Source organism: Drosophila erecta, unplaced genomic scaffold (assembly GCF_003286155.1).
Source record: "Drosophila erecta strain 14021-0224.00,06,07 unplaced genomic scaffold, DereRS2 tig00000126-arrow-pilon, whole genome shotgun sequence".
Lineage (NCBI taxonomy): Eukaryota > Metazoa > Arthropoda > Insecta > Diptera > Drosophilidae > Drosophila > Drosophila erecta.
The window spans coordinates 3,036,652-3,059,405 of NW_020825209.1; the positions used below are offsets into that span (position 1 = coordinate 3,036,652).

The 22,754-nt window shown below is 47.8% G+C and overlaps 6 protein-coding genes across 9 annotated transcripts; 2 read left to right on the forward strand and 4 right to left on the reverse strand.

Annotated features, from left to right (window-relative positions):
* Positions 1–416: 416 nt before the first annotated feature.
* Positions 417–1,473, reverse strand: LOC6551279 (helix-loop-helix protein 1). Its single transcript, XM_001976862.3, has one exon. The coding sequence runs from the start codon at positions 1,446–1,448 to the stop codon at positions 945–947; it is 504 nt and encodes a 167-aa protein (XP_001976898.3). The 5' UTR covers positions 1,449–1,473; the 3' UTR covers positions 417–944.
* A 1,525-nt stretch (positions 1,474–2,998) lies between these two features.
* LOC6551280 (39S ribosomal protein L30, mitochondrial) lies at positions 2,999–3,800 on the forward strand. The gene is made up of 3 exons (XM_026981461.1): positions 2,999–3,053; positions 3,125–3,252; positions 3,327–3,800. The coding sequence occupies exons 1-3, from the start codon at positions 3,027–3,029 to the stop codon at positions 3,739–3,741; spliced, it is 570 nt and encodes a 189-aa protein (XP_026837262.1). The 5' UTR covers positions 2,999–3,026; the 3' UTR covers positions 3,742–3,800.
* LOC6551281 (torsin-like protein) lies at positions 3,742–5,023 on the reverse strand. The gene is made up of 2 exons (XM_001976864.2): positions 4,726–5,023; positions 3,742–4,663 (listed from the first exon to the last, which is right to left on the reverse strand). Exons 1-2 carry the CDS (start codon positions 4,970–4,972, stop codon positions 3,834–3,836), a joined length of 1,077 nt encoding a protein of 358 aa, XP_001976900.2. The 5' UTR covers positions 4,973–5,023; the 3' UTR covers positions 3,742–3,833.
* Positions 5,024–5,083: 60 nt separating this feature from the next.
* Positions 5,084–13,048, forward strand: LOC6551096 (nuclear cap-binding protein subunit 1). The gene is made up of 7 exons (XM_001976865.3): positions 5,084–5,562; positions 5,630–6,968; positions 7,029–7,132; positions 11,631–12,119; positions 12,191–12,315; positions 12,392–12,580; positions 12,641–13,048. Exons 1-7 carry the CDS (start codon positions 5,520–5,522, stop codon positions 12,752–12,754), a joined length of 2,403 nt encoding a protein of 800 aa, XP_001976901.1. The 5' UTR covers positions 5,084–5,519; the 3' UTR covers positions 12,755–13,048.
* On the reverse strand, positions 7,145–9,915 carry LOC6551097. Its single transcript, XM_001976866.3, has 4 exons — positions 9,657–9,915; positions 9,254–9,483; positions 7,527–9,179; positions 7,145–7,478 (listed from the first exon to the last, which is right to left on the reverse strand). Exons 1-4 carry the CDS (start codon positions 9,696–9,698, stop codon positions 7,244–7,246), a joined length of 2,160 nt encoding a protein of 719 aa, XP_001976902.2. The 5' UTR covers positions 9,699–9,915; the 3' UTR covers positions 7,145–7,243.
* A 341-nt stretch (positions 13,049–13,389) lies between the features above and the next one.
* Positions 13,390–22,525, reverse strand: LOC6551099 (group 3 secretory phospholipase A2). 4 transcript variants are annotated; one of them, XM_026981460.1, is made up of 4 exons: positions 16,630–16,797; positions 15,312–15,486; positions 14,785–15,237; positions 13,390–13,559 (listed from the first exon to the last, which is right to left on the reverse strand). In XM_026981460.1, exons 1-4 carry the CDS (start codon positions 16,673–16,675, stop codon positions 13,460–13,462), a joined length of 774 nt encoding a protein of 257 aa, XP_026837261.1. In that variant the 5' UTR covers positions 16,676–16,797; the 3' UTR covers positions 13,390–13,459. The 4 variants fall into 4 exon arrangements, with proteins under 4 accessions (XP_026837261.1, XP_001976904.1, XP_026837259.1 ...); XM_001976868.3 differs by lacking the exon at positions 16,630–16,797 and adding an exon at positions 22,275–22,525 and having other exon boundaries at positions 13,495–15,237; XM_026981458.1 differs by having other exon boundaries at positions 13,495–15,237; positions 16,630–16,799.
* Between the last annotated feature and the right edge of the window lie 229 nt (positions 22,526–22,754).

The following is a 22,754-nucleotide window of genomic DNA, read 5'->3' on the forward strand; positions in this document are numbered from 1 at the left end:
ATGGGGTTCGGTTAGCATCTGGCTTTTCCGAGCAAAGCGTTCAGACAAATGGAAAACTCGGTCCCAGCAGCTGTGGTCCAAAAAGTCCAGGGGAGTTTCGCGTTGAAGTTGCCACGGAAAAGCGCAAAAATACACCAAATAGCCCCATGAACAAGCATTTCATTCCAATTACTATGCAGTACGTATATTTATCGTCTGAGTATAAACAAATATCACGACTTAGGGGCTAGACAAAAAAAATGTATCTTAGTCTAAGAATTTTTTGGTTATAACCCAGGGTCTAGGTTTTTTTCTGCTTTCTCATAAATCTAGTGCTATGACTACTTGAAATCTTTAGGCTTATTTAGTTTTTAGTGTTTACATTTGGTTAGACTTTGTTAATACCATGTTTCTACTTCGTTTCAATTACACAAACTATAGTGCGAGTAGTGCGAGTAGTGCGATTGTACAACATGAACTTAAGTTAGTTCACCATCTATCTGAATTGCCTAATAGTTGGCCACCTTACACTTCACATATTAGGTATGGAAATATGTATTTTAACCTTAGGTTAAATCGTGGCTGTACAACTGTTTCTAAGAAAACAAAACCCAAGCCAAAAACAAAGCAAAAATCACCACGACACAGCGCAGTGGCTCATTTGTCTGTCAACAGTGGTCAAGTGACATAAAAGTGCATGTTTCATTTAACCAAAGGTTAGCAAAGTGGCAAAGTCCATCGAGCACTGCGGTTGGTGAGTCCGTGGCGACTTATCCAATGGAGCAGCCGGCGGATTGCTGAGCTGGGCGAAGTGCGTTTCCTCTGATGTGGCCTGATGCTAGCGGCCTTTCCGGCCACGCCCCCTAAGTCCGGGCGCCACGCCCCCCCACCTCCTACGGGGGGGCGAAGAAATTGGCCTCGTTGAAGAGGCAACTGGTGGCGAAGCTGGAGGCGCCGGCGCTGTCTCAGGGCGTCTCCAGCACGTGATTCAGATAGGCAATGTAGCAGATGGCCAGCTTAAGGATCTCGATCTTCGACAGCTTCTTGTCCGGCGGCAGAGTGGGCAGCAGCTTGCGCAGCTCGGCGAAGGAGACATTGAAGGCCTCCACGCGGATTCGCTCCCTCGTCGCATGGGCCGTCCGGTACTTGAGTGTGGCCCTCCTGCGACGCCGCCTCTCCTCCCGCGAGAGGCCCACCAGCTCCGAGGGATCCAGGTGGGCGATGGGCGTGGTCCGGCGACGTGGCGCCGGCGTGGGCGGTGGCGGGGGCGCCGGCTGGGCGGCCGTTTCACAGGCCATTCGCGCCTGGAAACGCTTATCGATGTCCAGCGTCGTACTGGCCGCGTAGTCCTCGTTGACCAGATGCGGATTATTCGGCCCCACCATCTCATCCTCATCGGCCAGGTAGTAGCGACTCAGCGAAATGCTCTGCGGCGGACCCGCCGCCATGTGGCTCATATCGTAGACCATCCTCCGGCTAAGTGCAGCTCTGATTTGTGGCTGGACTGAGTGCTGCAAATGGATATGAGGTCAGTACAACTAGATATTACTTTTGTTCAATTGGAGTGATGCAACCCCTTGCAAAGTGTATTCAAATTGAGGGTTTGAGCGAGTTGAAGAGTGTATAAAGTTCGGAAAGTGGGGACAAAACCTCACATTACTGTATCCTTTAAGATGGAGCACACCACACCATTGACAAGGAAATACAATAGGCGGCGAAGAAATCATAACCCTTGCAGTCGAAAGCCCTCAAATCAAATAATTCGCCACTCGCATTATTTATGGTTCATTTGTGGACATTTGTGATGAAGGGTGCTGTGCGAGTGTGTCGTCCTCTTCGCAGGACACACCCCTTTCGGTACATACTGTTTGCGTTTGCTATTATTTTCATTTATTTTTATTGTACTTAGTGTACTCATGCTGGCATTGTGCCAATTGTTTATTCGCAGCATATTTTCACACCTACACAAATAGCTGAACAATCGGCACGTTTATTTGCCCGCGGGAGTTGGCGAACCTCAGAGGTTGTAACCCCTCAACTTGGGCACCCTTGTGAACCATGTCTGCGGCTTACGTATGATTTTACATCTATTGATTTAATGGGTTTTGCCTCTTTTTTGCTTTCGGAAAGTCGCACCAAGTGCAGCAAGTCGAAGACGTGACTATTGATCCCTTGGGAGGATGGAAATCTGATCTAGTTTGAAGAACTTTTCTATCGGGCGCATTACACCCCAAATCCCCTGTAGACTTTGAAACTGCTGTGCTTATGTCACGTGCACATGTGACCATAGTCAAGATTAGTAATTAAGAAATTGTCGGTGGTCATTTTACATGCCGCAAGTAGTAGAACATGTTTAAATGAGACTCAACTAAAGCATTTGTATCTTTAATTGGATTTTGTTTCAATAGTTGTCTTCCCATATTTGCTTTCACTTCACTTAACTTGCTTGCAACTTTTGCTGTGCCACTTTTTGCTGCGCCCTGTAACCTGAACTTACAGCAACTCACAGGTGTAGTGTAATCCTAGATCCTTGAATTGACGGAAAGATATCTGGATTCGGATGCTCGCCGGATGGCTGCGCACATGGAACTGACTTCCGGTCAGGAAGCTGCAGCCTCCTTTATAACCGAAATCGGAAGCAACCCTATTTCGAAGGATACCAACCAATGCCAAGTTAACCACCCTCGTTGATGAGCGCCAATTGTAGCTGACAAAATGGCGGAGTGCTTGACTTAAGACCGCCCCTTTCTCGAAGTGTATATCATCCCCTGGATGCTGTGCATTCTGACGAGCAATGAACTGAAACAAAACCTTTGTTCGTGTGATTTCACATGTTGAGCTTTTCTCTAACAGTACATGAAATATTTTATAAAAAAATGAATATGTATAATCATGGTATTGATAATGTTTTCGCTTTCTATGATAAATTATCTCCTCTATCTCAGCCGCCTTTGGATTTGAATAGTATCGGTTAACAGCAAGCGGTTAACATTGGTTCCCTAACAGCAGTGTCCATGCTGCCCATCGATAGGTAACTGTTTAACCAGATGGTCTGTGTGATCGTTATCGGCAGGGTAAAACCAATTATTTCATAAGCGTTTTGCATTTTATTTCTACATTAAAAAGTACAAAATAATAAATTAAGATGAACCTGGGAAGGCTGCTGAATCCACTGAGGAGCAGCACATGGTCAGTGCGCAGTTACGGAAAGCACAATAAGAAGTTCCTCTACAAAAATGGCCAGAAATTCGAGGGAATCACCTACTATCCCAGGTGCGTATTCACATATATGTGGAGAAAAACACAAGAAACGCCGCATTTATTAATGCCAAATCTGTACGGCTCAGGAACCCCGATCATCAGGATCCACCTGTGGAGCCGGCGAAACTTTTCCGGGTGCAGCGCATTAAGCCGGTGAAGGGCAATCCCTACTGGGAGAAGCGAATCCTCAAGGATCTGGGACTCGATGGAAAGCAGAGCGACTTTACTGTGGTCAAAAACATACCGGAGAACAATGCCCGCCTGTGGAAGATCAAGCACCTGGTTAAGGTTACGCCAGTCACGTTTCCCTACGGAGAGCCCACTGCCCAGGATGTCCGGCATACGATACTCAAGGAGAACGGAGAGTGCCTGGTTACCAAGGACCTGGGACCCATCGATACCCGTCTGGCGGCTCGCCAGGTTTACGACGAGCAGCCCAAGCGACTGGATACCGAGCTGCTGCGTAAAGATGCCCGCCTCAAGTGGCTAAATCCTTGGTAGTTAATTTTTGTTCGATTTATTACGAAAAATAGTTTTACAATATAAAGCCACATTTGAAGTACGTCTTACAAGTAATGGCGGTCGGCCCTTTCTCAGTTAATGGCCATGGAAACCTTCTTCTCCAGCGTCTTGCAACCTGAAATGGCAAACAAGCCGTGCGTGCGATCGTAACTAATCGAGGAGCTTATGATATCCTCGATGATTTTCTGGTTTTCAGTTCGTTCGGGATTGTGATTCAACCTATAGAACTCCGCCTCCAGACACTTGACCACATGCCCCTTCTCCATCGGAAGAAACGGAATGTAATGATCGATAACGTGGGACTCGATCATGGTGGTCCTCCTTAGACCGCCATCCATGTTGTAGGCGGCCTTCATCAACAAGGGCTCAAAGTCACTCAGGCGTGTGTCCTCCCGCAGCATACCATTCATCATTACACTGCCCAGATGTCCGGCTATATGGCTGCCCGCCGTATTCGAGAGGAAGATAAAGATGGCCTTTGTGTTATCCGTGCCATCCACAAAGGCGTTGTAGTCCACCAGCGAGGTGAGCGTATCGAAGACGCCGCTGGGCATCTTATCCACCTCGTCGAAGATGAACAAGGATCTCGGGCAGCGGCGCAAGCTGTTGCGCACCTCAATATTGATTCTATTTTTATAGGCGTCCACCATACTTTGATTGGGAAAGTCCGCCTGTCCGAGATACTTGGTTACATAACTCGACTTGGAGCCCAACAAATACAAGGCATCCGCTATCTGCTCCGACACAAAATTCTTGCCCGTACCGGGCTGTCCGTGAAAGCTGATGACCAGCGGCTTCCGGGACTTGCTGTTCGCATTGATGTGCGCCTTCAGAGCCGATACGACGTGCTGCTTCACAATGTGCTGGCCAATGAGGGTTTCGTCCAGTGACCTTTTTAATACTGCAATGCCCGCATGATTGTCATTGGTGTCTGGAAATCAGAGGTGTCTATATTTCACTCACGGTCTATCCGTGCCGGAATACTTCGGTCATCGCAGCACTCGGTAAACTTGCAATATGTATATTCCTTGAAGTATGCACCGAAGCCCATAGCGCCGAGGCCAATGATACCCATGGACAGGGGCTCCAGCGACTGGAGGGGCTGCGGCAGGATCGCCAGCAGGATAAGGCACAGCGACAGCAGGGGTATATAGCTCATCTTTCGAGTGCGGTGGAACTCCCGATCGGCGGGAACAAAGGTTTGTTTCATGCACTGCAGCGTTTCTATCGATAGTTTATTGCAGTGACGTTCAACACACTGTTGGTTATTTTACAAATTATTTTACTTCTGGGTGAGTTTCGATTTATTAGCCAATTGACTACGCCACGATAATCCCAGGACGAATTGGATGAATTCTTTGCATATTGCTGCAAGGAAACAGTTACCCATTTTCAATTTGCACCCATTTCAATTTGCGTTGTCGCCGCTGACGCTGTTATCGATATGCTCGATATGCTCGGCAAATGATGGCGGCACATCTCTAGTTCTTTGGCCAACAAAAAAAAAAAGCATCGCATCGCGTTTTTTGTGAAAAATTGTGACATTGCTGTTTCGAAAGTTGGCAAGTTAATTGACGCTCGCAGTGGCAGACTAGGCGCAGCGGCAAGACTTACCAGTCAACCGAATCCTGTCCAGGATCCCCGGCAAAGTCCAGGTCAAGAGGTGTCCCCACCAGCGTGCTTTTGTGTGTGCCGGTGGCTAAGGAACAACGCAGCTCGGTGTCTTTTTCTGAAATTCGCACCAAATTCACGGGAAGATGAGTCGCAGGAGGGCTCACGACACGGAGGATGAGAGCTATGGTAAGTGGGCATCGATGTAATCAGTCATGCGGAGTTCTAAAGGGATATGTATGTATATTGCTTGCAGATCACCGGCGCAACAAGCGTAGACGTGTGTCGGAGAACCAGGAGATTGAGGATCGTCTGGAGTCGCTGATCCTGCGGGTGGGCGAGCGGAGCACCTCTTCGGTGGAATCGAACCTGGAGGGCCTCGTCTCCGTTCTGGAGGCCGATCTGGGCACATTTCGCCTAAAGATCCTGCGCATCCTGTCCGATTGCGCCGTGCGAATGCCAGAGAAGTGTACCGTGTACACCACCTTGGTGGGCCTGCTTAATGCCAAGAACTACAAGTTTGGTGGCGAGTTCGTGGATCACATGGTGAAGACGTTCAAGGAGTCGCTCAAGATGTGCCGCTGGGATGCCGCCCGCTACTCGCTGCGCTTCCTGGCCGACCTGGTCAATTGCCACGTCATCTCGGCCACCAGTCTGCTCCAACTGCTGGACACCATGATCGATGTATCCAACGAGGATACTGTGCCCCAGGTGCGTCGCGATTGGTTCGTCTTTGCTGTGCTCTCCACGCTGCCCTGGGTGGGTCGCGATCTCTACGAAAAGAAGGAGTCTGCCCTGGAGTCCTTGTTGCTTAGGATCGAGGTCTATCTAAACAAACGCTCTAAGAAGCACCACAATGCGCTGCGGGTGTGGTCCTCGGACGCGCCGCATCCGCAGGAGGAGTACTTGGACTGCCTGTGGGCGCAGATACGCAAGTTGCGGCAGGACAATTGGGCGGAGAAGCATATACCACGGCCCTACCTCGTATTCGATTCGATACTTTGCGAGGCACTGCAGCACAATCTGCCCGCGATTGTGCCGCCGCCGCATCACGACAACTTTGAGTATCCCATGCCCTGGGTGGTGTATCGTATGTTCGACTACACCGACTGCCCCGATGGGCCCAACCTGCCGGGTGCCCATTCAATAGAGCGGTTTTTGATTGAGGAGCATCTGCATCATATCATTGAAACGTACCATCACGAGCGGAAGGACTGCGCCGCCCAGCTGCTCAGCTTTCCGTTCAAGCACAAGATACCGCTGGAGTACTGCATCGTCGAGGTGATCTTCGCCGAGCTCTTCCACATGCCCACGCCGCGCTATCTGGATATCTGCTACGGCTCCATTCTGATTGAACTCTGCAAACTGCAGCCGGCCACGCTGCCTCAGGTTCTGGCCCAGGCCACCGAGATCCTGTTCATGCGCATCGATTCGATGAACACGTCATGCTTCGACCGGTTCGTCAATTGGTTCTCCTATCACCTGAGCAACTTTAAGTTCACATGGTCGTGGGACGAGTGGGACAGCTGTCTGCTCCTCGACGGCGAGCATCCGCGTCCAAAATTCATCCAGGAGGTGCTGCAGAAGTGCCTACGGTAGGTTATACCCCCGTCTGTATACAATCCATTGATTCCTAACAACATTTTCATCGGCAGCCTTTCGTATCATCAGCGCATCACGGAAATGATGCCAACGACTTACGCCAAGCTAATACCCTTGACGCCCGTGCCCAATTACAAGTACGCCAACGAGGAGGCAGGTGAGTCTCGCCCCTTGCCGTACGGATTACTTGAATTTATTGTGCGATTATGTCTGCTTACGACTAGGCTTACATATGGGATAATTAGGATTTTAGGTTCGATAGGGTAGGCTAATTATTCAGCACTGGCTTCACCTCGTTCTCCTCGTCGTCCACAATGATGGGTATCTCCTCGCCGTTCTCGCCCACCTTGATGCTAACGGATCGACTGACCGATTTCTGGGTGAGCACCTCCACCACTTCCTTGGGAGGTGCCGGCGGCAGTGGCGGCGCCAATGGAACACGAGCGGATGCAGCGGTTGTGGACGGCGGAGTTTGCGTGGTGGAAGTTGTGGTGCTGGTGCTGCTGCTGCTGCTACTGCTAGTGGTGGTGGTGGTGGTGGTGGTGGTTGACGAAGTGGTGCTAACGAAGGCTTCGTGGCGATGACTGCTCTTGGCCTTGCTGTCCTGCTCCTTTCGACGCTTGGCCCACTTACTCAGCGGCGGTTCCGTGCTGGTGGATGTAGTGGTTGTGGTGGATCGTCCAGCTGTTATCTTTGGCGTGGTGCGATACCTACTAATGGAGCGCAACGGACTGAAGTGCGTGGAGGTGGACACAAAACTGGCACTCGTAGTGGGGACGACGTGTGTGGATCTCTCAGTACTCGCAGTCTCAGTGGTTGTGGCGCTGAGGGATGGCGCTGCTGGGGTGGTTGCCGCTACGGTTGTGGTCGGTTCCGGTTGCTCCAAGCTGACCGCTGGCCGCTGTTCCCCTCGCTTTTGGTCCCTGTCCTGCACGTGATGCTGTCCCTTCGCGGTTTCCCCATCCTGCGGCTGCTTATCCTGCAGCACATCGATGGGGTTCTGGTGCACATATAAGGGATCCGGCTCGGAATAGCGATAGACGGTCTCCTCCAGCGGTTCGCTTTGCACAAAGGACTTGTCCTCATCGCCAGCACTGCCGGCCGCATAGATAAGCAAGGGTGGCAGCTTGGCTGTTTGATATTTGGATGCCTGCCCATAAATTTGGGGTGCGCGCAACAGCAAATCCTGCTCCTGTTCCTCCAGAGATTCCGTAGAACCCGAATTGGAGCTGGGAAACTGCACTGTCTGATGGTGGGCATATAAGTTTGAGGCTGTATTGCCAGCCGGTGGGGCTGGTTCAGGAGGCGAGGAGCTTGGCAATCGGTAGCCCAACTCCGGATGCAGTTGGGCATCGCCGGCACCAGGTGCCACATAGAAATGATGATGGAAATGATGGGTTATGGCGCCCGGAATGGATGCCAATTCCCCAGGGGCCGCAGAAGCAACATTTCCAACATGACCCACACTGCCCAATTCACTGTTGTGGCTTGGGAATCTTTCCAATTCCGGATGAGGGCCAAATTTCAGCGCAGCCGGATAGCTCGGACGAAAAGTAGTCGGGACGACATAATTGGGGCGCAGTCCCAGATTGAGCAGTCCCGGAAACAGCTCGATTTTTGGACTGCCTTGCGCCACAGCGCCCTTCAAATACTCACCAATGTTGAGTTTTGGCGGCGGAGCTGGCTGAAAAATGCCATGGACAAAGGTGGCCTGCGACTGCTCCGCGTTTCCACCGTTTCCACCGCTTCCACCGGCTGCAGCGCCATATCTCTCCCTATCCTGACGGCGCTGGGCGAAATCCTGGTCGTGCGCCAAACGCCCGAAGCTTCGCGGATAGTCGGACTCCTTTTGGATGTAGCTCATCTGGTGGTGATGCGGCTGCCAGGCCGTGTGGTCCAGCGGTGTCACACTGAACTTCATCTCGTAGTGGTAGTGACGACCCTTGTCCCCGTCCCGATGACGGATGCGCTGCACCTGCCACAACGCCCGTCGCTGCTTGCTATTCGAGGTGGGGCAATTGAGTTGGAAACACGTGCCGCCCTCCACGAAGCGATAGGATCCGTTGGCAGCTGCTCCTGGCAGCTGTTCCAAATAGCCCCTGGCCAGAGTCATGATGTCGCCAAAGCGCGCGGATGGCGCTCCTCTCTGCTCATCCGCCAGCACATATGGTGTCTGCAGGAAGTCGTGATACCCGTGCAGCTGGCTGCCCGAGCATCAACTTGACAAGATTACCATGAGCGTAGAAAAGGGTTTGCGGCGCCAAGCTGGCCAGCCTACCTTAGATTTCCAGCTGCTGCGCCCACGGCCGCATCCGTGAAGAGGGTCACGTAAGTGACGTGCTTCAATGTCCGCTCCCAAGGACGCTCCGACGAACTGCGCCGCTGATCCAGGACCCTTTCCTCCGTCGGCTCCTCGTAGAAGATGCGCTTGCCACTCAGCTGGTGTCCTTGCTTCGGCGTCAGCAGGAGATCGCGACCTGCACCCACAATGGCACAGCCCAAGGGCAGCTGCAAGAAAGCATACAAGGCAATGCACTCGGCTAGAGGATATACATTCAATCAAAGTAGCAAGCAAGTAGCTCAGTAACTTGCTCGTTGATTTACTAAATTCACATCGTATCCAAACTAGGAGCATCGTATCCAAACGCGGTCACTTGTGGATGCTTTCCCCTTCAACTTACGATTGCGATGGGAACAGCCAGTAGCCAGCAGAGATTCCTCATTGTCTAGCTGGTGGGCAAATCAAAATAAATAATGGTCACAAAACAAAAAGAAGTCACAAAACGAATGCGCCAGCGATTTTCCAAGATGCGTTTGAAGTGCGCGCGCGCGCAGAAGCGACTGAAACGCGTCCGCCAGTTGCGCTCGCTAGTAATCGACGGTGGCTTCTGTAGCTTCGTTGGCTCCGTTAGCTTCTGTGGCCATCAGCCAACTTCATCCATCTAAGCTGCTTTCGTTGGGGCAGCCAAGCGATGCGTTGCCGCCGGCGGAGGCTCTTTGCGCAATCTAATGCCACACACACATATGGGTTTCATCGTTTTTCCTCGGCTTTTTGCATAGCTTAGTGTAGTCCACAGCCCCGAGAAGTTGGAGAAGCATCGCAGCCGTCGCGGGCGTCGTTTATGCAACACCCTCGATGGGCGGGCGGCGCACTGGCATCCAAGACATGTGTGTGGATGTGGAGCGCGGCTGGATACCCTGCCCAGCAGTGGTGGTCGTTGACTACCACAGTTGGTAGCGATTCTCCTTGACATAAAGGCTATTACAGAACATTATGAACACATTGTTGTATTCCTTTTGATTCTCATTGATAATCACGTAGGGTATAGGCAGTTCCACTACACTGCCATAGATCGTTCTGGGCTTCTTGATTGTGATTTCATTTTGGCTATAGCCTCCATTTAGGCCCAAACTTTGGCTTAGATTTCCATTGAGATATGAGTGGTGGTTCGCTTGGCTGGAGTTTCCCTTTCAACGATGCCAAGCGTTGCCCCTCCTCCGCTCGGAATCGCTCATTCCGGCTCTGGTGGCCCTTGTGGCTCCTCTGGCGATTTCACCTTGCCGGAGTTCTCTGTCTTTCCTGTCACGGATCCCAACGCGAGATGACCCGGCGGATAAGACACATGCCCGCCCATCAGCATTGAACTCTAACCGAGTGCACGAAAGTGCTGCCCCCTCCTCATCGATACGCTCAATTTGCGCTGAAAGCCAGATTCCCGTGAAAGCATCTTTAATTCCGACTATTAAGTGATGTTATTTGTGGGCGATGACTTGTTTGTTATTCGGTTGTGCTTGTTTGCAGTCCCCGATATGTGCGAACTTTTCCACTGCCAGGTGAACAAAAAGCACCGCATGGTCTTGACACATCCGAAACTCCCAAACCATTGACATTGTCTACAGAGCGTTGCAGCTCTTGGCCAAGCTCTTCTGAGCCAAAGGTTAGAGCTGGCTGGCTAGTAAGGTACAATACGTAGATGCGTTGAGGTAGAATGCTGACATATCTTTATATTTCCTAGCACATTGTGTTTTGGCACAAATTGCCACCAAATGAGCGCAATAAATCGCCTATTTGCCAATACATTGGCTTGCCAGACGGCCGCATAATTAGCTGCTCCGTTCCACGACTGGGAACCCTACCCAAGCGAACTCCACTTTGACATCGGCGACGCAAGTGCCAATAAACTGCACGTAATCGGGTAGCTGGCGGGGATCTGGCTGAGCTGGAGCACAACCGTCATTAGTAACGCACCAAGCAGAGCTTGGATTTACTGGCTGTTTGTTTGGCTTTTTGGATGCGTGGTGGATGTGGAGTGGTGCCGCTTGGTTCCACGCCATGAGCCACATAACCAAGCAATGAAATGCGAATTGCAACGAAAGTGTCACCTAACTAGGAGCAACGGCAATCGCATTTGCCAACAAGTCTAACGACGAGCAAGTGCCCATTAACGCAAGCCCATGTCTGGGAATTGAATTAGAAGGGGATAGCAGTAGCAGAGAAATAAAAACACGTTTAGTGCTCTTGATAGATAACGTTCTTGTAATTAAAGAGAGCTGATATACCCGCAAAAAGCACAGGGAAGCAGGGCAAGCAAACAAATTATCTCAATCATTTCCTCACTCAAAACTCGCTGCCTTTCGCCTCCGCAAACAAACAGCCAACTTGCCGGGAACAGCGGTGGCGCATCAACTGGTGGTGGCCATCCGGCAGAAGTGCACGCCCGAGGAGGTGGTCACCATACTGAAGGACATACCGAGCAGCGGCTACAGCGGCGAGGAGATGTCCGACGGCAGCTTCAACGCCCTGAAGATCGATGTGTTCGTTCAGACGTTGCTGAACTTGGGCTCGAAGTCGTTCTCGCACAGCTTTGCGGCCATTTCCAAGTTCCATTCGGTTTTCCGCGCCCTGGCCGAAACGGAGGAGGCGCAGATCTGCATCCTGCACAACATCTACGAGCTGTGGTCCTCGCACCAGCAAATGATGGTGGTCCTAATCGACAAGCTGCTCAAGCTCCAGATCGTCGACTGCTCGGCGGTGGCCACGTGGATCTTCTCCAAGGAGATGACCGGCGAGTTCACGAAAATGTATCTCTGGGAAATTCTCCATCTGACGATCAAGAAGATGAACAAGCACGTCATCAAGCTGAGTGAGTTTCGAAATCTGCGTTTTTATATCTGCGTTGAGAAATGTAAGCTGACCTGGTAATTACACCTTTAGATTCCGAATTGAGCGAGGCCAAGGACAAGCTTGCGAAGGCGGACTCTTCGTCCAGCGATTCGGAGGACGATTCCTCGCACAAGCGGAAAAAGCCCATCACACACGCTGACAAGCCATCCGAGGAGGTGAGTCCACCAATTAGCCTCGCAATCGCGAACGAAAACGAAAACGAAAACGAACCAATTTCATCATCATTTCCAGGTGGTTGAGCGCATGGAGGAGAAATTGGAGGCGGCGAATGTGAACCAGAAGCGACTGTTTCTCATCGTCTTCCAGAGATTCATCATGATTCTCTCCGAGCATCTGCTGCGCTCCGATACGGACGGCCGGGATCCGGACACGGACTGGTATCGCTGGACAATTGGACGACTGCAGCAGGTCTTCCTTATGGTAGGTGGCCTTCTCGCAAGTGTTCACACCCTGTACTCCATTTCCACATTCCTCTTGCAGCATCATGAGCAAGTTCAGAAGTACAGCAGCACACTGGAAACGCTGCTATTCACATCCGACCTGGACACACACATCTTGGAGGTGTTCCAACAGTTTGTGGCCCTGCGTGCCTAAAGGAGCAGCTGAGAAAGCTCCAGCCTCACCATCCCATTTTCCCATCCTTTTTTATCGATGATGGTTTTGAGTTTGCAAAGTTTGCCTGGATAGATCGAACTGTAGGCATATGATTTTGGGAAATTAGCCGTCGTTTCCGCATCCCCATACACAAAAAAACCAACTGGATTAGAGATAATTTTTTATTTTTTGTAAACGACGCGAAAAGTTAACAACAAGAATGAGAAGAGCTCAGACAAATAAAGCCGAATAGGAAGTTTCTTTTTAAGGATAAGACCAAGATGGATAACAAAATGCACTGTTTATTGGGTAATTCACTGGTTTAGTTCACTATTTAGTATGATAACATACCGCATATTGTTGATAACACCCTCATCCCAAAAATATGCAAGGCGAACCATTCGAAGCTCCAAGAAGTCAATACTTTTGGGCGCGAGAAAAAAACGCAGCTGCTCTGACCTTGGTAAATATATTTATTTATATGTACGTTTCTGTGTGTATATATATACATATATGTATACAGGTATAGATCTGTTTTGTATGCATTCAATATATGAAAATATATATGTGGATATATTTTCCCATCTAGTTTCGATCTTTGGCTTTCGTTCAGGTTCCTGATCAGTATTAAGAATGGCAATCGTGGATAACTATATCCATGCGTCCATGGGCTGGTCCAGGTCGTCAACGTGGAGGCCCTCCTGCCTAGGAGGAGGTTCTCGGCTGGCTGGGCACGTACTTCTCCGATGGCTGGTACTGCCACTGGGCGCAGATGGCCTCCTGTTCCGTTTGATTGTATCCGGCTCTAATCGAATTCATTTACCGGAAAGGAAGAGCGCAGGCATGCGATTCTCAGTGAGTTTATTTCTACAGCAAACACTGTCTATGGTGAACAACTGGCTCAACTAGTGACAACAACTAGGTACATGCACAACGTTACTGGCAATCACACATGCAGCTAAGTGGCTAGGATTGGCAGGACTCCCTAGCGGAGCCGGAACTGCAACTTACGACTACTAATACTAAACGGGAGCAGTTGGGCGGTTGAATGTCCTTGGCCTGGCAAGTAACTGCGCGGGCGGGCGAGTAATCTTCACGTGCTTAGAGTATTACTTCAAAATTCTATATAAAAATATGATTCTGACTATGGTAAGTCCTGCTGAAATGCCTCCCACGTCAATCAGCCGTTCTGGCTTCCTTAAAGCCTACCACTTTACACTTAATGACTCACAAGTGGGTATCTTACAGATAAAACCCCATTTAAAGTATGCAATTAACATGCGTATGCGACGCATTCTCTTCCCACGTTTCGATGGTAGAGCTGTGATAGTGGAACTTTTCCAGAATAACAAGTACCTATGTATAAGAACGAAACTTTAGCAGAATATAAAACAGGATGAAGACGGATTTCGTGCCCATCAACTGGAAACACACGTTTGGACGGAAGTGAACGATATTTTCTTTGGCAACTCAAGTTGTTGGGCAATGCATCTTGCCCAATCCTGCCTAGACTCTCTGTGGATTACTCGCCATCCGAAGCACACATACTGGCCGTCGCCACTGGACTCCACCCAACCGCTCGGAACAGTCTTCGTCGGGGGCATTCGTGATTCGAGGGCAGTTAGCTCCAAGGCGAGTCGAAGCCCCCGTAACCGCGACCACTGTAAGGGCCATATCCGTAGGCGGAGCCGGGTCCTGGTCGCTGGTAGTGATAGCCCGCATCCTGATACCGTTGCGGTGGTGGCAGCTCCCTGGAGACCGGCGCCTGCAGGCTATCCCACAGGAGTCGGGGTCGCTGCACCACCTCCCGCAGGATGTTCACCGCCGCCAAGCCAACGCTGGCCAATTTGACGCCCCAACGGCGCGCCGTCGTCTTGGCGGGTATCGTCCAGGCCGGAGCGGCCAGGGCCCGGCCCTGCGGATGGGCCAGGATCTTGGCTATCAGATTGTCGCCGTGCGGCGGCACATAGAGATCCGCCTGCCGGAATTCCGCCGGACAGTGATCGGTGCGGTAGTAGAAGTCCTCGAACCTCTGGTGTGCCGAGCAGGGACTTCGCTCCTGGAAGCACGTCACCTGCACCACATTGTAGAAGATGGCGCCCAGCGTGTTGGCCGTCTCCGTGTTCGCCGCCTGCAAGCATCGCCTGAACCGGGCATCACAATCGCAGTGGCTTCTCGTGAAGGTGCCGCGATTGCACAATCCCCGCCTGCATTCGCCCACATTGAGCACATCCGGACACATGTCGTGCTCGCGACAGCAGCGATCCTCGCGAGCGTGCGCACCCAGATCGTCGTAGCTGGTGGCCGCTGTGCCCGGCCCACACCACTTGGTGCCCGGATAGATGAAGCCCAGTCCGCCGCGAAACTCGTGGCCATACGATCCCTGCCGGCGGCACACCTCCTCCAGCTCCATCACCGACTCCCGCGGCACCTGGCGTATGCGACGCGGATCCGACTGCAGCAGCATGCGCTGGATATCCCCACTGGCGGCCAATAAAAGAGATTTATTTATTATTTCACTCGGTTTATTTACAAGCAGTCGTTGCGGAAGACTCACCGATCCGTGTGCATCTTGCAGAAGGGATGTCGCGAGGATAGCTCCACCATAACGCTCATGGTCATGTCGGAGATGAGCACCGCCGATCCAGAAGTCGGCGGCACCGACGTACCGAGCCAAAGGAACAGGATCGCCGTCACCACCGCCGCGGGCAGCGGTTCCCTCATGGCGCCAACTGAGATCGGAAATACAAGAGGATATATATATATATGTACGTATGTAGCAAGGATGGGGCGTGACTGATCCGGTGTGTAAGATCGAGATCTGCTTGGCTGGGCAGACGGCGCGATAATGAGGCGATATGGTGCATATGTGTGCATGTTTGTATGTGATATGTGGGCCATCATTAGCAACTCGCTTTTGCATTTCTATGGACCGCTTATGCGATACGTATGACCTCTGCCCACAAACAGAATCAAATATCCATAACTGTGCACAGTGGCCTGGGGTCTATGACTTAAGCAGACTATAAGCACTATATCAATATCATCTGCTTGAATATGAATAGCTAAGCTGGGCATTTTGTTATGATAATCACAACTTTGATATGCTCCAAATTATCATTTCCATGATTTCCTATGCCACGCGTGCAGTGGAAGGAAACATATACCTATTAGCTACTGTATTTCATTGAAAATATTTGGAGACGATCTATTGATAAGTTATGGGACGTATGACATTACAAATACGAAGGAGTATTACAAATGATTCTTTTGGCATACAGAAGTGCTCACCACTTTTTATGCGTTAGTTGCTTTTTAAAAAGCGGCCTTTTATTTATTTTTTATTTATCGCGCACCACTGTAAAGCCCACGATCAAAACAAAAGGCATCGCAAAACAACGGATCGTGGGCACAGATACAAAAAGAAGGCAGCCAAAACAATTTGCAAAATAAGAGTATAAGGTATGTGGGGGATGGGGGGTGCAGGTGGAGACCCCCCAGTTGGTGACCTACCCCAACGGCCCAACCTCAGCCAAAACAAAAAGTGGAAAAAACATAAAAACAACTTTTTCGAATGGTACGAATTGATAAAGAGGCAGGAAGAGCGGCGCCGCTTCTTGTCCGTTTCTTAGTCGGTCAGTTGAAGGTGGAGAAGGAGGAGGAGGAGGAGGAGGAGGCGGAGGCGGAGGAGGCGTCAGCTTGTTACCAATTCTTTGGCTTCTCTTCTTTGCCATCCATCCACCTTTGCTTTTGGCCAGCGCGCAAAAGGTGAAGGTCAACACTGTTAATTAGTCAACATGGAGAAAAAGTGAAGACAACTTGATTCTTCTCCCATCTGCCCGCTGCACGTTCACCTTACGCCACTATTTGCTTACTATACTTTATTGTTTTTGAGCCGGGCCAAGGAACCATTGCACCCATCACGTTCCACTCCACTCGGCGGCTGGTGAAGCGCGAGAATAATGAATGATGGCACCTGGCAGTCGCCTATTATATAGCAAGTATTATTTATGCATGTGGCTTGCGCAATTGTCTTGGCCCCACTGTGCGTGGGCGGCCACCAAAGGGGGCGCGGCCGAGTGCCATCCCTTTTCCACGCAAGTAAAGCGTGAGAACTTTGGTTAGGCATTCGAGTGCCAAATGAGTCAAAGGCGAAACATGTGCTGCTAATTCGGATTAACTATTGAAACCGCCCCGCCCCCTGCGGCGCTACGCCCCTGGGAAAAGTCACAGGCGGAGCCTTGCCCCCTTGAACTTGGCTGTCACTCCGGTCCACTCGCGAATCGCTTCGCCCCCAGATCAATTGTTATTTGATCGTATTTATGGTTATTTATGGAGCCCATCAATCGCAATTCGCCTTAATAATTCGCACCGACAAGTGACAACAATTGGTAATCAATTACCCGTAACGTGCCACACCAATCCATTCTACATATCTGTCGGTGGACGCAAGTAACGCAGTGTAAACACCATCTTCGTCATTTTTTTTCTTCATTTTTACTTTTTAACCGAAACATTTTGGACCTCTGCGTTGTTCGCATAATTTTCAATGTCAATGCTTTTGCTTTTGGCTCTTTTTGATTTGGTAGCATAATAAGCCAGTCTTTCGATCACTCGGCCGCGCCAGTGCCAAAGAAAACGAAAACAAAATTCGAAATCAAAAGTGAATCCAGTTCGCTCACTTCACTTCCATCGGCGTGTTTATAGACCTCAAGTACATTGACCCAACTCCCAAGTAAATTCAGAAAAGAAAAAACAAAACAAAGGTACATATACTTAAACCGTTTATAGATCGCTATAACTTTGGCTTTAAGCTGTCACTCAGCAGAAAGAGATCAACGTCGGATCAAATCGCTTGAGATTACAGTCAAGCTTCTGCTACTTTGAACTACCAGCAAATTCTTCGAAAATGCGTTTTCCAAAATCCGGACAATAACGGTGCACATGCAGAATGGCACACATCGCTAACATCTTCGACAGCTTTCCTTCTGCGACTCTTTTTGGTCGAGTTAGGACGAAAAGTCCTTTTAACCCATTCCATTCCACATTTTCCACCAAAAAAATGCGGTTTCTTGTCCAAAGCAATGCAAGTAGTGGTCCTAGCACGGAATGCCATACACCGTTGAATTCGTAATGAAATTTCCAACAAAGTGGCATTCAAGCCTAGAAATGTAAAATTTTGACAATTTTTCGCAAAAAATGATGATGTTACCCCTTTCCGAAAATGCGAAAAATGGCGAAATTTTTTTTTTGTGAAAATCCGTACAAAAGTGATTGTTTTTTGTCCATAACTAAGAAAATAGTTGTCCAAATATAGAATGCCATACACCGTTGAATTCGTAATGAAATTTCCAACAAAGTGGCATTCAAGCCTAGAAATGTAAAATTTTCACGATTTTTCGCAAAAAATTATGATGTTACCCCTTTCCGAAAATGCGAAAATGGCGAAATTTTTTTTTTGTGAAAATCCGTACAAAAGTGATTGTTTTTTGTCCATAACTAAGAAAATAGTTGTCCAATTATAGAATGCCATACACCGTTGAATTCGTAATGAAATTTCCAACAAAGTGGCATTCAAGCCTAGAAATGTAAAATTTTCACGATTTTTCGCAAAAAATTATGATGTTACCCCTTTCCGAAAATGCGAAAAATGGCGAAATTTTTTTTTTGTGAAAATCCGTACAAAAATGATTGGGACAGTTAGCCTTGGTAATTAGCTGCACAAATCAGTCATTCTTTTTGCTTTGTGATGCTTTTCGGGCAAGTTATGACTATAATCGCCAAAAAAGAATTCATGATTTTATAAAAAAAATCGTTTTCTAATTTTTAGCCCAAAAATAATCAGTTTTTTGTCCATAACTAAGAAAATAGTTGTCCAAATATAGAATATCATACACCGTTGAATTCGTAATGAAATTTCCAACAAAGTGGCATTCAAGCCTAAAAATGTAAAATTTTGACTATTTTTATCAAAAATTTATGATGTTACCCCTTACCGAAAATGCGAAAAATGGCGAAATTTTTTTTTTTTGAAAATCCGTACAAAAGTGATTGGGACAGTTAGCCTTGGTAATTAGCTGCACAAATCAGTCATTCTTTTTGCTTTGTGATGCTTTTCGGGCAAGTTATGACTATAATCGCCAAAAAAGAATTCATGATTTTATAAAAAAAATCGTTTTCTAATTTTTAGCCCAAAAATAATCAGTTTTTTGTCCATAACTAAGAAAATAGTTGTCCAAATATAGAATATCATACACCGTTGAATTCGTAATGAAATTTCCAACAAAGTGACATTCAAGCCTAGAAATATAAAATTTTGACTATTTTTATCAAAAATGTATGATGTTACCCCTTACCGAAAATGCGAAAAATGGCGAAAATTTTTTTTTCTGAAAATCCGTACAAAAGTGATTGGGATAGTTAGCCTTGGTAATTAGCTGCACAAAACAGTCATTCTTTTTGCTCTGGAATAATTTTCGGGCAAGTTATGACTATAATCGCCAAAAAAGAATTCATGCTTTTATAAAACAAATCGTGTTTTAATTTTTAGTCCAAAAATATTCCGTTGTCCATATAGTTGTCCATATAGTTGTCCAAATATAGAATGCCATACACCGTTGAATTGGCAATAAAATTTCCAACAAAATGGCATTCAAGCCTAGAAATGCAAAATTTTGAGCATTTTTCGCAAAAATTTAACCTTAAAAGAAAATGAAAAAATTGAAAAATAATGGATTTCTGAAAATCGGCCTGAAAGTGATTGTCATATTTTAATTGGGTCACCAGTTGCTTAAACCAGTTGGTGTTACGCTTTTGGGTATCATTTTGGCCATGTTATAGTCAAAAAATGAAAATCTGAGACGGTTTTATGAAGCAAATATCCTTCTTTACGTGGGCATGTTTCCACAACTTAAATACATATTCTTAGCTTCAATAACATTCGTTATCTTAGTGTGTAATTACAACAAACAACTATTTGAGTATATAAAAACGTGCCGGTCAAAATTAAACGCGTGAATTGCTTTTTATGATTCCAAACGAAATAAAAACGCTTTATGTAGATCTTTTACGATATAAGTGCATGTAATTCAAAGGCAATATAGATGGATTTTTATTTGGCAAAGTGGAGGTTTCACTGTAGTGCTTTTGACTGCTTTTGGGGGCCATTTAACCCCGGGGAATGTTTCTGTACCTTGGTCAAAGTGGGAACTTTGATATGTCTACTATAATCTTCTGACTGAACAGACGCACCTCGAATCCACAGATCAGATCAGATCAGATCATCAATCAACGAACTCCTGTTTTTGGATAGTCGTTGTTTTCATTATTGGTTTTTATTATGTCTTTTTTTGTAGTTTGCGCTGAGAAGCAGCCCTTCACTTGGACGCATCCGAAACTGGTTTGCGGTGTTCGTTTGCATTTTGAATGTCACGCTGCAGATGGAATGGAAACGCTGGTTCTTAAAAGCCACCAGCCACAATAACAAGTTGTAATCCCCTCCCCAAAAACAAGAAAAAAAAAAAGGGCCTCTCATCGCATCGCCGCCGTCGTTTCTACACTTTTGTTTGGACGCCAGTTACCCAGTTGAAACGTGGTAATTGCTTGTTGGACTGTCACAGCCGCGTATCTCTTGGCCGATAATCGCCGTAATTGCCGCCGAGCAGACCAGACCTTCCGACGTGCCCCGTTCATAAAGGAATCGAATCTCCGTCCTTGTCCTCTGGCCAAAAAATGGGGTCAAGTTCAAGTGCAGCATACGCACACAATAGCGGTCAATATTCTATACAGAAATCGATGGGCTTTCAGCTTGCAAGGCTTGAGGTTCATCGTTTTCTTCGATTAAGGTTTTCGATACTATTACATGCAAGTCCTTGAACTATTCGAATGTATTTGCTGATTTCCCCAACCGAATTGCCATCATAAACCATTACCTAACACCTCCTTTTATATTGTTAACACTTTCAGGTTCATAAAGCTAAGTTAGCACATATTTTAGAAGCCTATTACAGTGAGATATTTTGGAAAGTGATCGTAAAGTGGTGTCCGGCTGGGGACGATGGAATTAGGGCCAATCAAAGAGCAAACACTGGCTGGTCATTGTCTTTGCATAAATCTCGATCGGTAGGCGGATCGATATGCATGGAGCTAACTGCACAGTGTCGGTCATTGAACGGCCCCCGCCCCCACCCCCACCAACCAAGGTCGAAAGACAAAAGATGGCTATAGTAGCAGTGAACTGGCGGCTCGGATTCAGACTGAAATCGAAAACCGACAGCCGAAATCCAAAACCAAAAACCCAAAACCCAAAACTCAATACCGAAAGTAAAGACAAGGCGTTAATTGGCAGAAATAGAGGATGGGTTGTCTGCGGGGTGAAACCGATCGGAAGTTAGCCAAGAACGTATTGTTGTCTTTTGCAATTGGCGAAAACGCTCGAGAATGTTGTACCAGAAAAAAGAGGTATAGAAATACAAATACACATCACTGACCTTCCCACTGACCACGTGTGCTAATCGCTAAGCAAATTTCACGGCATGTGGAGGTAATGCCATCGCATTGGATCGAAGTTGCCAAAAATGATGGAAAGATCTTGCTGATCGGCCACCCAAATATTTAACCATGTTCCCACTTGGATGTGTCCACAAAACATCATCCAACTGGCGGCCACGAGAAGTGTTTGGCATGCAAATGCTGTCCAAAATGCCAAGAGGTTCTGCGGAAAAGCCGCCTTCAAATTTTTTTTCTGGGTGGGGTTTCTAAGTGTTTCTGGTGGTTGCATCACCACTTCAAAGGCTCATCTCAAAAGCTATCATCAGCTAACTAGATGGATAACCGCAAATTCGAATACTTCCTCACCACATTTCACTTATCCTTGAATTACGCATGGTATATATATTCTCATCTTTACAATAGTTTAGTAGTGCTCACATCCATGTATCCTTTTGCAGCAATTTATTAGAAGAATCCTTTCGATTGGTAAAAAGGAAAAGATTAATGCAAACGAGAATCGATTTAGATCCTTTCAAGATAGACCCTTTAGTTTTGGCATTTAATAGGTGCATCATTTTTTTAAACCATTTATCTGGGGCTTGTTCATACATGTGATGATTTTTCAAGGCAGTTTCCGGAATATCCTTAACCTTAAAGTATACTGCACACTTGTTGGTTTTTGTTCTTGGTTTTTCGATCAGTGATCCCAGCAAAGAATTCACTTTTACTTGATTCTTATCCTTGCGATGCCCCGCACTTTCACTCGTCGATTCGGCTGGGAAAGCTGTGCTTTAATCCCAAGGCCGCCTGGCTGCCTTCACCTTTTGACATTTGGCCCACTCCGGCCAGCCGCCCCCAAATATATATTGGCCACCACCCACTGGGCGCGGCCTTCGTGCGTGAGTGACCTTCAAAAGGCAGCCGCAGGAAAACCGCAACAAAACGGCAAGGACACGTGTACGCACTTCACATGCAAAAAATATTCCAAAAAAACAACAAAAACAAAACAGAAGTGCAACACAATTTTTACCTGAGAACTTTAGGGAAAGAAGTAAACTATCAAACGGTTTGGATTCCCGTTTCGTTGTATCGGGTTTTCTATGTGTTCTGGTTCTGTAACGGTTGGCAAGGATGCGGATTTCAAACAGTGGCTTTTTAAATTTTAAATTAAATTTCAATTTCGGTTTCGATTTCGATTTCTTTCGGACGGTGGCAGCAGCAGCTGAAGCAGCGAAACATTTCCGCGACGCGTTTGCGGCGCAACTGAACTTGATTCTGGCGCGTCGAGCGCTGTTAAACTTGGACTTGGCCAAAAAACCAAAAAAAAAAAAAAAAAGACAAGAAAAAATCATGAAAACACAAAAAACACCAACAAATTGAAAAGCAGCCAGCCAGGCCAAGAAACCGAGAAGCCGACGTCGTCGCCAGCGGAAGCTGCAGGTCGCCCAGGGGCGTGGCCCACGGGGGTTTTTGGCCATAGCCAAAAACTATACACATTAAATTTGAATTA